Consider the following 16,037-nt stretch of genomic DNA (forward strand, 5'->3'; position numbering starts at 1 on the left):
GTTGGCTAATATACAAGTCTACTTATAATAATTAAAGCGATACCCGGTTTATGCGTGAGGATGTAACAGACAGACACACTGACGTATTTTATTAGCCCTAATAAAGGTGTCAAGAAAGTGTCAGAACCTGAGGTCAGAACGAATAACATGTACAGTAATCTTCTGGCAGTAACGGCTGGTTTCCATATTATGTATGCTAAAGATAATGCGAAGTAGCGTAGTTGGATATGCATAATATGTGTGCGTAGTTGAGGCCTCCAGCCCTGTCCTCACATTTCGTTCCATCTGCATAGAAAAAAACATTTTATTCATTCACTCTGTGTAGTCTGTTGCATTCATTTCGGCTAAATTTTAAAAGATGGCAGAAATGAAACAGTAATGGCAAGAAACGGCTTCTCACAGAAGTAAATAGTAAAGCAATCCGCTATATCTCGGTTTAAGGTTATGATAGGCATATACGGAAATATGAAAAGGCAAAACGCGCATGTCTCACCCGAAGTGGTAATGTCATAACCTCCAGGGTTTCGATTTTCAAACGTCGAATGTCGTTTCGATCGCAATCTCATTTGCGTGCACAAACGGCTGAGACAGCCCGCGAACCAATCGTGAATCAACATTCGAGGCTTGAGAATCGTGAACCAGGCAGCTTGCCATGTGTAGCCAGTAGTATGCAATTTATTGGGGCTGGGTCCTCGTTGACCGACTTGCTACAAATATTATTGCATATTCGTGAACTCCGTTATAAGGTGACGATTGTTAGCGCTTCCAATTACCGACAATACTATCTACTAACTGAATTAGTACGCTTTTGTACTAAGATTAGATGACTGAGACTAAATGAACTTCGTCGCGCCTTTATTTGTATATCGCGCGAAAAACGTTATCTTAGTAACGTATCCGGAATAAAAAGGATTTCATGTCCTTCTTCGGGACTTAAACCAGCAGCAAAATCGGTTCAGCGGTTTGATCGTGAATAGCTAACAGACAAACAGATAGACACTTTCGCATTTAAAATATTAGTATGGAGAGCATAGTGTAGTCATGGTGTAGACTGTAGACTGTAGAGTCACACTGTTGACTCTACGCTACATTGTAGAGAATCATTTCATTTTCGACGTATGTTTCACTATCTGAGTTTCGTTACACAATTATGCAAATAAAGAGTATCAACAATTTACGTGGGAGAGCCATGCTTCGGCACGAATGGGCCGGCTCGACCGGAGAAATACCACGGGCTCACAGAAAACCGGTGTGAAACAGCGCTTGCGCTGTGTTTCGCCGAGTGAGTGAGTTTACGGGAGGCCCAATTTCCTTTCCTATCCTCCCCTATTCCCTTTCCTTCTCATCCCTACCTTCCCCTATTACCCTATTCCCTCTTAAAAGGCCGGCAATGGGCGACGGAAGTTGCTTTCCATCAGGTGACCCGTTTGCTCGTTTGCCCCCTACTTTCATTAAAAAAAAACATACTAAGTCTCTGCATCGTAGGTCATTAAAGACGTCACAACTTTACAATATCTTTGCCTTGTTCTCTAACTTAAAAAAAATACCTCAATATTCAACACTTGCGAACATCCATGTTTTCCTTTGTTGCAACATCTAAGACTGTAACGACCACATGGATTCTAAGACAGAACAGCACGATGTCTGCTGCTCCAGTTTTCTAAATTCACTTCTGCCGTCTCCCCGAAGTGCAAACCGTTGTTTTCTTTAATAGGCGTAAAGAATATAGCTTTTGAATGACTGCAAACCCTTTGTATGTGTAAATTTAACTCAATTAAAAATCAACTTATCGCCTGTGTACTGTGATAGCGATCGTGACCGAATTTACAAGTTATTAAAGAGAGCTTAATGGGGCTAGCGCTTACGATCAATGAAGTGTTTTGCCCGCCCTGGCCCGTGGGGCGGCTCTTGCTCAAAGCGTTTTCACAACACACGACCCGATAACGGTGTCGTCGGTACTCGGTACGATATAGAGACAAATTACAAAGTGGGATGTGTAAAATATTACAGAAGTTAGATTTATCCAGCACGATTAGCGTGACCATCAAGGGTTTCTTTCTTCTATATAATTGACAAAGTGGCAATCTGAAAAAGGTAATCTGTCATTTTTTCCTAAAATAATATGTCGCCATTTATATTCTTTCGCATTTCGCATTCTGATGTAGTCGTTATTTAAGCCTGCTGATAAACTATACACTGGCGCTGTTTAATCATCATCATAACAGCCTATATTCGTCCACTGCTGGACATAGGCCTCTCTCAATGAACGCGAAGATGACCGTTCTCCTGCTACTCGCATCCAACATGGACCCGCAACTAAACGGAGATCGTCGTCCCACCTACACCCCGATTTCCCAGCCCAGAGTAAGTTTACTCCAGCGAATAGCGATCGTCTGTTCTTCGTGCTACGTGGCCAGCCCAGTTCCACTTCAGCGTACTGATTCTCTGCACTATCTCGGTAACTTTAGTTCTTTGACGAATTGTTTCATTTCGAAGCTTATCCGTCAAAGAGACTCTGAGACACGCTGAGCAACGGAAAACTTACGAGCTAGCCCTGCTGTAAAATGCCAGGTTTCCGCCTCGTAGGTCATAACGGGAAGCACGCTTTGATCGAAGACTCGTCTTCAAGCGCTGCGGAATTCGCGACGTGAGAATGTGGCTTAACTTCGCTTAACAACCCAACCCAACTGTATCCTCCTATCGGTTTCTCTCTCGAAGTTATGTCTACCTACCTGCAGTATGTGCCACAAATAGACATATTCCGTTACGACTTCGAAGAGGCACCGTTAACTACAACCGGTCTCGGGAGAACACGTTCGTTGAACATGACTTTCGTCTGGTCCAGTAAGTTCATCCCGAGACCAATCCGCCGGGAACCGGCCGCCGGGGACATTTCCTGCAAGTCCTCCAACGATTCTGTCTATATGACGATATCGTCAGCGAAACCAAGGTGTGAGAGGTATTTGCCGTTAACGTTTATGCCATGTTCTTTCCAGTTTAGGATCTTGAAGGCGTCCACTAAAGCAGTTGCGGGGAAATAAAATCTCCCTCTGTCTCAAAATTAAGGGGGGCTCTCATACAAAAAAAAACAGTTTTGGCCTAATTTTCCTCTATAACGGTACGGAAGCCTTCGTGCGCGATTCCGACTCCCACTTGGCCGATTATTCTCTAATCTCTACAAATCTGACACTAACCGTACTCCCTTTCCAAAGGTCAATTACAGTTAAATGATTTCGAATTTGCTGAGTAGTGTGTATACAGTTGCTGAACGTTTTTTTTAATACTAACAACCCCGATATCGTATCGTTCCACGGTCGTATCGGGTGATGTAAGTCCGAAGGTCGTGAATAAATAACGAGCAGTCCCATTTGAGTAATACTTGAGTTGAGGGAGATGTTAGCGGGCTACGTGGAATTGTACATCAGGTATTATGATTACGACCCCAACGGCCAACATGGATACGTTTAATCAAACATAATTAGTTAGACTGATCAACATTTTTGGTATATTTTGAAAACAAATAACATTTGTTGAAAGGGAGCCCCCATAAATATAAATTTTATTTTCTTTAGTATATTTTGTTGTTATAGCGGAAAAAGAAATACAATATCATCTGTGAAAATTTCAGAAGTCAAGCAATAGCGGTTTTTGAGATACAGCCTGGAGACAGACAGACAGACAGACGGACAGACTATGAACTCTTAGTAATAGGGTTCCGTTTTTACCCTTTGGGTACGGAACCCTAAAAATAACACAAAAAATCAATGTTTATTAAGAAATTATTAAGGATACACTTTTTATGGTGGCAGTCCTGATAATCGCGAATCCGGGTAACTGCGGGCCGGATAATCGATTTTCTACTGTATTTGTCTCTGAAACCGACATTAAAAAGCTTTTAATATTTTACTCCTCTGGGTGCATATTCGGAACACCGAGAATTTTTACGACGTAATATTTTAGGGATTCCCGTCATCTGCGGAAACCCAAAACATTACTTTATGAAAAACATCGTCGGGAGGATCGCTATCGGTTTATGTGAGCTTTGGGCTTCTCCCAATTCTTTGTGGAGATGACCTAATATTTCCCAGACATTGTGTACATTGTACAGTCGCCAATAGACCCGACGACTCTTATTGTTATAGCAGTAAGGTTCAAATTAAGAATACATAGTTTTTCTCGACAGTGCGGAGGCTGGCGCGCCTAACCGTCTAGAGTAGACAGGCGCCATATTAATTTACGACATTGCGTTAGGTTTTATTTAACCCCTGAGTGGAGCTTTATCTCAATGACATAAGGGTCATTGTCTTATTACTACTAGGGGTGAAATGGCACCGTATGAACTCTGAACTGAACTTATGAACTAGGACCCAATTCTAATATCTCGGATTTTGAAGCTATTGTATTTTGAGAGTCTCTCACTAGCGAGCGAACGGTATGTTGTTAGAGCGAGAAGGAAATCCTATGAATCGAATGAAGTAGAGATATGAAGTGGTTGGTGGAAATTGTCCATTGGCTAAAACGCAAGGAATATAACGCACGAAATCAGTAGGACCTGGCCACAGATATAACAACCTCTCGATACAGAAGAGTTTTTAATGTCTGCCTGCGGAGGACTCAATTGTTTGAAGCAATTCATCATCAGCTCGCTTACTGAGTTCGGATTTATTTTATTTTGTCAGGAAGACCAATAGCTATCAATAAAACAGTAAATAACTTAAGCTAGAAACTAGGAAGGAATTTAATTAGTCGAAGATTTTCAACACATAGCCGTCCGATAGTCTTTTCTCTTATATATAAGTATCCTTTTTTATCATAATTTGATGGATTAGGACCATTATATTACATAACACATCCTAGGCTAGTGGCTACTAAATGAAACAGAATTTCGTGTACCTACTTCATAACGAGTTAATTCCATAATAATTATTGTGACATAATGTGAGCAAATAGCAGCGATTGTGCAGGCAGATAGCTGCGCGCGCGCACATGATAAACGACAGTACGCGGACAGACGCGAGGATGTACAGATAGACTTATCAATTACACTCAACATATAGTATCTAGTCAGTAGTATAGTATGATATAACCTCATTTTTAAGTCGGTTAAAATCGAGTGTCACTATTGAGTAAATAGTATGAATGTGGATATCAGTGATGGATCAGCCCAAACTGCTGAGGTATTTATCATGAACTAAATTCTAAGGAGAGGTAGTAGCATATCGTTAGATGTAAAACGTGTGCTGAGTACCAGCTTTTGTCACTGCTCACTTGAAGAAGATAACATATTATAGTAAGCCATTGAAAGCACCCTAGTAGTTTATAATTCGAATTTACAATTTATATTTTTTTATTCTCATGTTGATATACAGTGCCATGAATTATTGTAGTTAATATCCTCACAGCGAGAAATGACGTAAACCGTCCCCTCTTCTATTCCCTGTGATGTTTATCGTCAGTTGTGTATAATGCCGTTGTGTGTGCGCAGTCCGGGTTGTTCGTGGCGCTGAAGTTGGTGGCGCTGGCGCAGGCGGGCAAAGACATCAACATGAGCAACATACACGCCGAGGCGCCCCCGCCCAAAGTGGTGAGTACATTTTGTCATGAGCCATCGTTTGAAATGACCAAGACAAGAATGCTAACATTTTCATATTTTCAGCTATATTTCCCTGATCTTTTTGATTCTGATCTTAATGTAACCATTAGATTAAGACTCTTTAATATAAATACTTGTTTATTATTCGCCCAAGAACTATGTATTGTTATGTTTTTCGAAAGTATGAATATTCGTTTGCTTCCCGCGACTCTCTGGGAGTCTGGACTTGATGAGTTAAACTTGAGAGTGATGTATCAAATTTCAAACGAGTTTTTATTATTATTTTCTCAAATTACTGTTTTACTTATTTAACTTCATATTAGTTCTTGGTTCATCATCATATATCTCACTCACACTAACTTTCTCTCTTACAGGGTGAGCTGCCCAAAGTCCCACCGGCCGTAGCCACCAACCTCGCTCCTCTATCAGACTGGAGCGTGCGGCCCGCGGAAAGGGAGAAGTACAGCCAGCTGTTCGATTCCCTGCAGCCAGCCAACGGCCTGCTGCCCGGCGCCAGGGTCAAGGGAGTCCTCATGGAATCCAAGCTGCCCCTGGACACGCTCGGAAAGATCTGGGATCTGGCCGACCAGGATAAAGACGGGATGCTGGATAGACATGAGTTCATTGTGGTGAGTAGTTCTAACTTACAAATACTGGGACTGGGACTGAAAGAAATCACTACATAGAGACATACTTAATACATTGTAGGGAAACTACCCAATCGTTGGCGCTTCTTAATTTTTAGTACTATTTTAGAATTTTCTGCCGCGTTTAAATATTAAGTTTAACAATGAATATGAAATATGTATGTGCATTGTGCACTATACAGGGTCCCAATCCTCGTACCTCGACAGAGATTTAATTCTCAGTCTGTTTTGGTCTTCTTTGTCTCCTGGGCTACTTGTAACGCATAAGTTATCAGTAAACCTGTGTATTAAGCCAATTATTGTGAATATCTTACGGAATACATAACTTTTAGTCCTATAAACAATTCTCTAACAGTTAATCTCTTCCAGGCGATGCACCTCGTATACAAGGCTTTAGAGAAGCACGCGGTGCCGACGACGCTGCCGCCGGAGCTGCGCGCCAAGCCCGCGCGGCCCCCATCGCGGCCCCCGTCTCGGCCCCCATCGCGGCCCCCGTCGCGGCCCCCATCGCGGCCCCCGTCGCCGCAGCCCCGCGCGCCGCCCCCGCGCCCCGGCCCGCCGCCCGCGCAGCCCCAGTCCAACGCTTCGTTGCTCGAAGGGCTGCTGGATCTGTCTAGTGTGAGTTATCACTGAGGGTATATTGTATATTTCTGTTTTCTTGCTGAAGCTGGTTAATACGGGTAGATTAAGTCACGTCACCAACGTCGTCGATCGACCTGTGCAGTGTGCAATATATTATAGGACACAACGAAATACACAACCATATCGTACTGTATACAAGCATATTGCTAAAAAGTCATTTTTATTAGTAAATATATTGGAAATAGTGCAAGTAGGCTATGTTTTATTATTGTTAAATATGAATTTCCACGAATAACCTACACTACAATGAATAACATAATATAGGTACCTTAGAAATCTGTAATTTTAGAGCGCGATTGCGTATAATGTAATGTGATCGACAATCTTTGCTTTTTTAGGAATTGATAATATTATAGTATAGTAAATAAATAATCCACTATATCCTCAGCCCCCCGGCCCCCCCGCGCCGGTGGCGGCGCCGGCCGCGGCCGCCAGCGGGTGGATCACGCCGGCGGACCGCGCGCGCTACGCCGAACAGTTCCGCGCCGCAGACGCCGACAGAGACGGCCTTGTGTCCGGCGCTGAGGTAACTTACTCCATTAAAATCCGTAAGTATAATCACTTACGGATATACTTATATTATAATATTGTAAGTGATAATAACTATTATAATCTATAATAGTTATTAAGTATCACTTACAATATTATAATATACTTATATAAGTTACATGAGATATTCTTATATTTATTACAAGATGTTACCGAAATTTGTTTATTTAATGGTAACAGTAATTTGTAGCAAAAAACGCTATCCAGTATCCTACACATAACAATATAATTTATGTGTAAAATATTTAAGTGAAGATTGAAGATTAGGGTAACAATGGTAACAACCTGAATTTTGATTGTCAGTAAGTACCGTCAATCGTCATCAACTACACCAGATAATTTATAACATTTTTCGCGAAGGTTTGGTAATAATCCCCCGCTGTCCCCAGGTGCGCGGCCTCCTGCTGGCGACCGGTCTACCTCAGAGCACGCTGGCCCAGATCTGGGCGCTGTGCGACAGCAGCGGCGCGGGCAAGCTCACCCGCGACCAGTTTGCCGCGTGCATGTGCCTCGTGCAGCGCGCGCTCCGCGGCCTCCCCCCGCCCGCCGCGCTGCCCCCCGATCTGCTCAACCCCGCCCCCGCACCCCCCGCTGTGCCCGCGCTCCCCGTGCAGCCCCTCCAGCCGCCGCCTAAGGTGACAACAATTATTGCGTTTGTTAGCGGGCCCCTAGACGATCAATTTTATTGTGCAATATCACGTATTGCGCATAATTATTGACCGTCTAAGGTTGATTTAATCCGATTGTCAAATAAACTGTTCAATAAAATTGAAGCGTGATATTGCACAGTAAAATTGATCATCTAGGGGCCTGCTTACATAAAGACACTGCATTTTTTTAATCCTTTATTTATCAATAAAAGTTACATTCGCTGCCATAATATAAGCATATTACAAGTAAGTACAAAGATGTACCGTTAGAGAAAACGTTCTTCAAATCATATGGTAATTTCGAATATAATGTATTAATATTTATATATTGTGCTATTACAGCAAGGATATTATATGAAAGCGTTTATTCGCATCGAGTAGGCTTTGAAACTACTAGGTTAATTTAAAAAAATGTCACATGTGTAGAGTATATTACAGGTAAAGATATATTATGCAGCTATTTATGGTACCAAAATTTAGGTTATCGCGTCGACGTCAAGAAGTCTACATAGTAGTAAATATATCTAAAAAGTAAATATTTTTATCAATTAAATTCTCAAATAATAAGAACGTTGTTTGTGTTTATGTTGTTCAAGGTTATCTGAATTGAATGTATGAAAAGAGGGTGACCTTGTTCAGTCAAGAAACATTTTCTTATTAGATTGCTCCAAGTTATTTATTTTATACAAGCTGTCGTCTGCGACTTTGTTTCCGCATATGGAAATACTGTATTCTATGGTTTATTCGCCGTGCTCTGCAGATTTATATCCGTGCTAAAGTTTATCGAAAATTGTCCAATACTTTCGGGGCGATTCGATGCAAATAAACAATCAAAACTTAATTTTGCCTTTTATAATATAACCTTCGTGTTTCTAACATGCAGTGAACAATGTTCCTAACATACTTTATGCAAAGTTTTTCCTTCAGTTAAGTAATTTAATATTTAATTTTAACTTACTCAGTTTTTTTTTTTCATTTATGTTTGTTTTTATTATGAAAGTCCCGTATTTAGTATATATCGTGGTCACCGCGCACCGTATGTTGCACTCGTCCGCGCTAATCGACCGCGAAATTACTCTCATTCGATGTCGTGCGCCCGACGCGTGTTGTGCTACTGCATACTGTTTCATAGTATTTGCATACGTTACATCTCTATATGGTAAACTCGCTTATTATTATCTCAAGAAAATATTTTAATATTATAATATTTATTATAATATATAATATAGCTGTTGCCCGCGACTTCGTCCGCGTGGACTTCAGTTTATAGCGCGCGGTGTCAATAAAATTGGTGTCAAAAGCTTTTTAAAACCCTGGTACCCCTTAAATCAAAACAGCCGTGTAGTGTGCACATAATATGATTTTTTTAAAATTAAACTTTTTTATACCTTTTAAAGCTTATTTAGCTTTACACAACTTAGCTGCATAATGCATTACACAACTTTAGCTTTGCCCAATAGCCAATACCCATAGGCCATTAAACTATTTAGTATTTATTATTAGTAGACTGTTGTTTCTGATTTCTATGTTGGTACGTGAGTTATTTAATAACATGTATAACAATCGAAAGAATCGAAATCTTAACTCAACATGGTACCACCTCTTATAGAAATACATATGAGCAAGCGATAGCGCGATCTAGGCGACTCTTGGCGCCATCTGTTCCAGTTTTTGGAACTAACTTAATTTGACCAAATTTACGCATTTCCACCCCCTTACAACCCCCTTTTCCAGTTAAAAAGTAGCCTATGTCCTTTCTCAGGCTTTAGACTATCTGTGTACAAAATTTCATTACAATCGGTTCAGTAGTTTTGGCGCTGTTGTTTTTGAATTTGATATCTAATCTAAGTTGGTAGGTGAGTTCTTAGTTAATAACGTGTAAAACAATCGAATTGACATGGTACCACCTCTTATAGAAATACGCATGAGCAAGCAATAGCGCGATCTAGGGGACTCTTGGTGCCATCTATTTAGAGTTTTTGGAACTAACTTAATTTGACCAAATTTACGCATTTTCACCCCCTTACAACCCCCTTTTCCAGTTAAAAAGTAGCCTATGTCCTTTCTCAGGCTTTAGACTATCTGTGTACAAAATTTCATTACAATCGGTTCAGTAGTTTTGGCGTGAAAGCGAGACAGACAGACAGACAGACAGAGATACTTTCGCATTTATAATATTATATTAGTATATGGAACGTGTATAACAATCGAAAGAATCGAAAAACCTAGCTTGACATGGTATCACTTCTTATATAAATACGCATGAGCAAGCAATAGCGCGATCTAGGGGACTCTTGGCGCCATCTATTTTGAGTTTTTGGAACTAACTTAATTTGACCAAATTTACGCATTTTCACCCCCTTACAACCCCCTTTTCCAGTTAAAAAGTAGCCTATGTCCTTTCTCAGGCTTTAGGCTATCTGTGTACAAAATTTCATTACAAACGGTTCAGTAGTTTTGGCGTGAAAGCGAGACAGACAGACAGACAGAGAAACTTTCGCATTTATAATATTAGTATAGATTCTCTTTAAATTTTAATCTTCCAATTGTGTATTATACGGTATACATCCAGATTTCACAAAGTAAACTCGCAGCTCTTGTTTACTTGTTCGTTCGCACATAACACTGTATATCTACCTTCTTCTGACAGTTGATGGCGTGTTTTCCTCGCGTATGTGTGACGCTCACGATATATTGCATTTCTTTCGCGCGCACTTATTTATATTACTGTATCTTTGCGCACACTTATAATATCTGGCAACTCTCTCTCTCTCTCGTTCGTAACTATATCTTCTATCTCACTCAGGCGGCGTCGCCGGTGTCGCTGGGCCCGCAGCCGACGCCGGAGCTGGAGGCGGTGGCGCGCGAGGTGGAGGCGCTGGCTCGCGAGCGGCTCGCGCTCGAGGCCGAGCTCGCCGACAAGCAGCGTGACGTCACCGTCAAGACGGGAGAGGCCAATAGCCTACAGGTATTTCGGTTATACGAGTATATTTTGGTTAAATTCTTTCAACATGACATGGAATAAGTGTGAATTTATTCGTGTTTTTTGTGTCGTAATATGTTGATATCAGTAAAATAAATAAATAAATAAATACCAAACTAATCATCATCATATCAGCCTATAGTCGTCCACTGCTGGACATAGACCTCTCTCAATGAACGCCAAGATGACCGATCTCCTGCTACTCGCATCCAACATGGGCCTGCAACTAAGCGGAGATCGTCGTCCCACCTAGTTGGAGGTCGACCTACACCCCGATTTCCCAGCCTTGGTCTCCATTCCAGAGTAAGTTTACTCCAGCGATCGTCTGTTCTTCGAGCTACGTGACCAGCCCAGTTCCACTTCAGTGTACTGATTCTCTGCACTATGTCGGTGACTTTAGTTCTTTGACGAATTGTTTCATTTCGAAGCTTATCCGCCAAAGAAACTCCGAGCATAGCGCGTTTCGTAGCACGCTGAGCGACGGAAAACTTACGAGCTAGCCCTGCTGTAAAAGGCCAGGTTTCCGCCCCGTAGGTCATAACGGGAAGCACGCATTGATCGAAGACTTTCGTCTTCAAGCTCTGCGGAATATGCGACGTGAGAATGTGGCTTAGCTTCCTGAATGCTGCCCAACCCAACTGTATCCTCCTATCGGTTTCTCTCTCGAAGATATGTCTATATACCTGCAGTATGTGCCCCAAATAGACATATTCCGTTACGACTTCGAGAAAGACACCGTTAACTGCAACCGGTCTCGGGAGAACATGTTCGTTGAACATGACTTTCGTCTTGTCCAAGTTCATCCCGAGACCGATCCGCCGGGAAGATTCATTTAGGTCGTTCAACATTTCCTGCAAGTCCTCCAACGAAAACCGCAGGGGGCAAATGCTGGTTAATTTTCTCGAAAAAGAGGGGCTCTTCTTGATGAATTCCTTCTTCAAAAAGAAGCCCCAAAGAAAGTGGACATGGCGAAGCCCTGACTCTGTGGTAAGGAACGAGATAGATTTCATCATTACGGATCGGAAGTATATATTTAGGGATGTCTCTGTGATCAATAGGTTCAATACCGGTAGCGATCACAGACTACTGCGAGGATCCTTGAGTGTATGCTTCAAACTCGAAAGAGCCCATATGCTGAGGTCTACTCTCCGACCCAACTCCCAACAATCCGTCGCTGACACCCAGAAATTTCAGTTACAACTGAGAAATAGGTTCGACGCTCTTAACATCTCGGAAACTACAATGGAAGTTGACGAGGCTTTAAATGCAATTGTGGAGAGCATACGGGTCGAAGGTGAAAGGTTTTGCAGGCCCAAGCATGCGGGCAGGAAATCCAAACTTTCGGATGAGACACTCAAACTTATGAGGGAACGGAGGGAAAACACGGACTCGGGTTCGTCAGATGTAAAACTTCTCTCGAGGCGAATACGGAAACTTATACGTAGAGATCTTCGCCGCTCGAATACGCTGGAAATCACGGAAGCGATTGAGCGGAATAGAGGGTCTAAAGTTTTCGTAAGGCGCCTCGGGAGGAGTCATCTGACGAAGGTGAAGAATAGCTGTGGCCAAATCGTTTCCTCACTAGGGGGGGTTCTGTCCGAGATCGAGGATTTCTATAGCCGCTTGTATGCTTCACATGCTTCGCAACCTGATCCTCGTGATGACGACCCGCGTGCCAAACTCACCCGGCATCTTTCTGGCGAGCTTCCTGACGTCAGTATAGGCGAAATCGGATTGGCTCTGAAACAACTTAAAGGAGGAAAGGTCCCGGGGAGGGACGGAATTACGATCGAACTTCTCAGAGCGGGAGGCGAACCCGTCTTGAGAGAGCTTCGTAAAGTCTTTAATTTTGTCCTTCAACGGGGAGTTTCCCCCGAAGAGTGGCTTAAAAGCGAGGTGGTTCTCTTTTTTAAGAAGGGCGATACTCGTAACACCCTTCTTAAAAATTATAGACCCATCTCGCTTTTGAGTCACATATATAAGTTGTTTTCTAGGATCATTACGAATCGCCTATCCAATAAACTTGACGAATGCCAGCCACCGGAGCAGGCTGGGTTTCGCAGAGGCTTTAGCACCATAGACCATATTCACACCTTAAGGCAAGTTGTACAAAAGTCACATGAGTACAGGCAGCCATTGTGCCTTGCCTTTGTGGACTATGAGAAGGCTTTTGACTCTGTTGAGACCTGGGCTGTTCTGGAAGCCCTGCAACGATGTCAAGTCGATTGGCGTTACGTCGAAGTTTTGAAAGGTCTATATAATGCCGCGTCTATGTCCGTCCGAGTACAGGGGGCCACAACAAGGCCAATCTATTTGCATCGAGGAGTGAGACAGGGGGATATTATTTCCCCGAAACTGTTCACAAATGCGTTAGAGGACGCCTTCAAGACCCTAAACTGGAAAGGACGTGGCATAAACGCTAATGGCAAGTACCTCTCACACCTTCGTTTCGCTGACGATATCGTCATATTGGCAGAATCGTTGGAGGACCAAACTAATATGAAACACTTAAAGTGGCAAAAGTTGCCGGCTGGATGTCCGGCTAGCTCGAGATATCATTCACTTCATACTTACATAGAAGATATCGTTAATGATGATTTTTATTAGGTTTAATGTTACCTTTTACATGAGCCCACACTTGTTAACGTTCCAGAACGAGCTGGACACGCTGACAGCTACGCTCAAGCAGCTGGAGAACCAGAAGGGCGAGGCGGGGAAGCGGCTGGGCGACCTCAAGGCGCAGGTTGACAAGCTGCGCTCGCAGGCCGCCGCGCAGGAGGCCGCCGCCGCAGAGACCGAGGCCGAGGTAACATCATGTTAATTACTGTAGTCTGTATAGTTGTCGACAATCAAAAAATCAGGCATAAATCTTCAATATAATGTTTTGTCCCCGCTAAACTGTAACTCGTTAATATTTTACTTTTTTATTACGTTCCCAGGTAGCGGCGCGTCGCGCGGCGGCGTCGACGCTGAAGGAGCGGGAGCGCGCGCTGACGGAGGAGGCGGACGCCGCCGCCGCCGAGGCCGACGCGCTCACCGACCAGCTCAGCAAGACCGTGCTCGCCGTCAGTCAGGTGGGGCTAGAGCTGTGTGTGCGCTATACGCTAATGAAGGCGTCTGTTATGTAAATGATCGTACTGATGCGTCTTTATATTCTAGTCTCAAATACTGCTAAGAACCGCACCGTTAGGTTTACATAGATATAACCCCGTTTATGGCATCTTTTGCTGTAACAATAATTTTGAGCATTCCCCGCCTTGTCTTTTAAATGGTTATTCAAGCGTATCAGACATTGGCAACGATCTTGTATAATAAGTTACCTATTGTCTAAGTGCTTTATTAGCTCAAGTTCGTCGATGTAACTGACTATCGTGGTCGTTTTCCAGGCAAAGATCAAGATCAGCCACCTGGAGGAGCACCTGGGTGCGGTGGAGGCGGCGGCGGCGGCGCTGGCGGCGGGCGGCGCGGCGGCGGCGGCGGCGTCGCTCACGCTGCAGCCGCTGCACACGCCGCAGCACCTGCAGCGCCTGGTGCGCGGCGAGACGCCCGACAACCTGGTACGTGCTGTTTAAAAATAACAAAAAGATTTATTTATTTATTTATTTACAGTTAATTAAAACGGGTGACCGTTTTATTACATTAATTAATTAACCTAAAACTAACACATTAATAAATAATAATACACATTGATAGTAATTAAAAACTAATAATAATAATAACAACTTAACTAATAGACAACGAAGAAGTACAACGTAGAAGCTCTATCATACTTTCCCTCGCAGAATTTCACACATACTTTCTTTATTTCCATCCACTTGTCATAATTATTATTTTTTAATTTCATAAGAAAGACAAAAACGAAGATATTTTTACTGTTAGGGATAACATTGACAGCCATACTAGAATGAACGGTGTCACAGCTGTCTTTGTGTATAGCTCACGAACATTTGAAATAACCACAGGAATCCGTGTTCGCGAAATGATCCACAAGCGTATTGTCAATTTTCTTTCAACTCGGAAACATTGTCATATAAATCGTGAACAAACGCAGACATTATAATTTTACTATTCCACTTCGGGAATAAGTCAAGAAAACGCGACAACGAAGATGGATACTGATATAATTACTGGCATAGACGCGCTGTCAATGTTATATTCGGCATTCGAATAACAATACAGCTTTTTAGCGATGAAGGATCATATTTTAAAATATTTAAAAAGTAACAAACGATTCATCTCTTCCAACTATATATTTAGTAATCTGTGGTAAAGCTAACTAACCGATGCCGATGTGGTGACATTGCAGGACGAGGACGACGAGTTCGGCAAGAAGGAGTTCGGCGCGATGAACGGCTCGGCCGGCTTCCACTCCGACCCCTTCAAGGACTCCGCCTTCAACCACTCGGCTGACCCCTTCGCGCCCAACGGCACAGCGAACGCTAATAATAAGGTTATTCTTTGGTATCTAGGAATAATAAATACTTTGAAACAGTAACTAAGTCAAAAAAATCGTTGAGTAGATTTCGTTGACCTTTCGTCCTTTCAGTTGGTTGTCATACTCGGGGCGGTGAGCGGTCATACAATCTTCGCGTGTGTCACGATATATCTGTCATGTGTCGCGATAAAGCTGTCATGTGTCACGATAATATGTCTATTTGACACCATAGATCTGACGACTACATCGCGGCACCTGGTGGCAAATATAATTTCAACAACCATCATTGGTGTGTGGTGTTGCAGATGTCAGACGGTTTCGGCAGCGACCCGTTCGCGCCGAGCGGCGACCCGTTCGCCGGCGACGCGTTCGCGCCCAACAGCGCCGCCAACCCCGAGCCCGACGTGAGTTCTACTATATTACATTGTTATTGCTAATGTTTGTCACATTATTTTTTGTAAAACTTTTTATTTTTTGTAAAAACAACAATAAACATGTAATTGATTAACTATTGTGTTAAAATAAAACAACCGTACCT

At 42.8% G+C, this 16,037-nt stretch overlaps 1 protein-coding gene across 2 annotated transcripts in view; it reads left to right on the top strand.

Annotated features, from left to right (window-relative positions):
* Positions 1-16,037, top strand: part of LOC121736910 (epidermal growth factor receptor substrate 15-like 1) — a 31,495-nt gene that overhangs the window by 7,374 nt on the left and 8,084 nt on the right. For both annotated transcript variants that reach the window (XM_042128379.1, XM_042128380.1), the window contains exons 4-14: positions 5,486-5,584; positions 5,968-6,222; positions 6,610-6,858; positions 7,271-7,408; positions 7,821-8,066; positions 10,888-11,049; positions 13,718-13,870; positions 14,004-14,138; positions 14,451-14,621; positions 15,371-15,514; positions 15,805-15,903. In XM_042128379.1, coding sequence (XP_041984313.1) covers positions 5,486-5,584; positions 5,968-6,222; positions 6,610-6,858; positions 7,271-7,408; positions 7,821-8,066; positions 10,888-11,049; positions 13,718-13,870; positions 14,004-14,138; positions 14,451-14,621; positions 15,371-15,514; positions 15,805-15,903 — 1,851 coding nt within the window. The remainder of the gene's footprint in view (positions 1-5,485; positions 5,585-5,967; positions 6,223-6,609; positions 6,859-7,270; positions 7,409-7,820; positions 8,067-10,887; positions 11,050-13,717; positions 13,871-14,003; positions 14,139-14,450; positions 14,622-15,370; positions 15,515-15,804; positions 15,904-16,037) is intronic.

Source organism: Aricia agestis, chromosome 20 (assembly GCF_905147365.1).
Source record: "Aricia agestis chromosome 20, ilAriAges1.1, whole genome shotgun sequence".
Taxonomy (NCBI): Eukaryota; Metazoa; Arthropoda; class Insecta; order Lepidoptera; family Lycaenidae; genus Aricia; species Aricia agestis.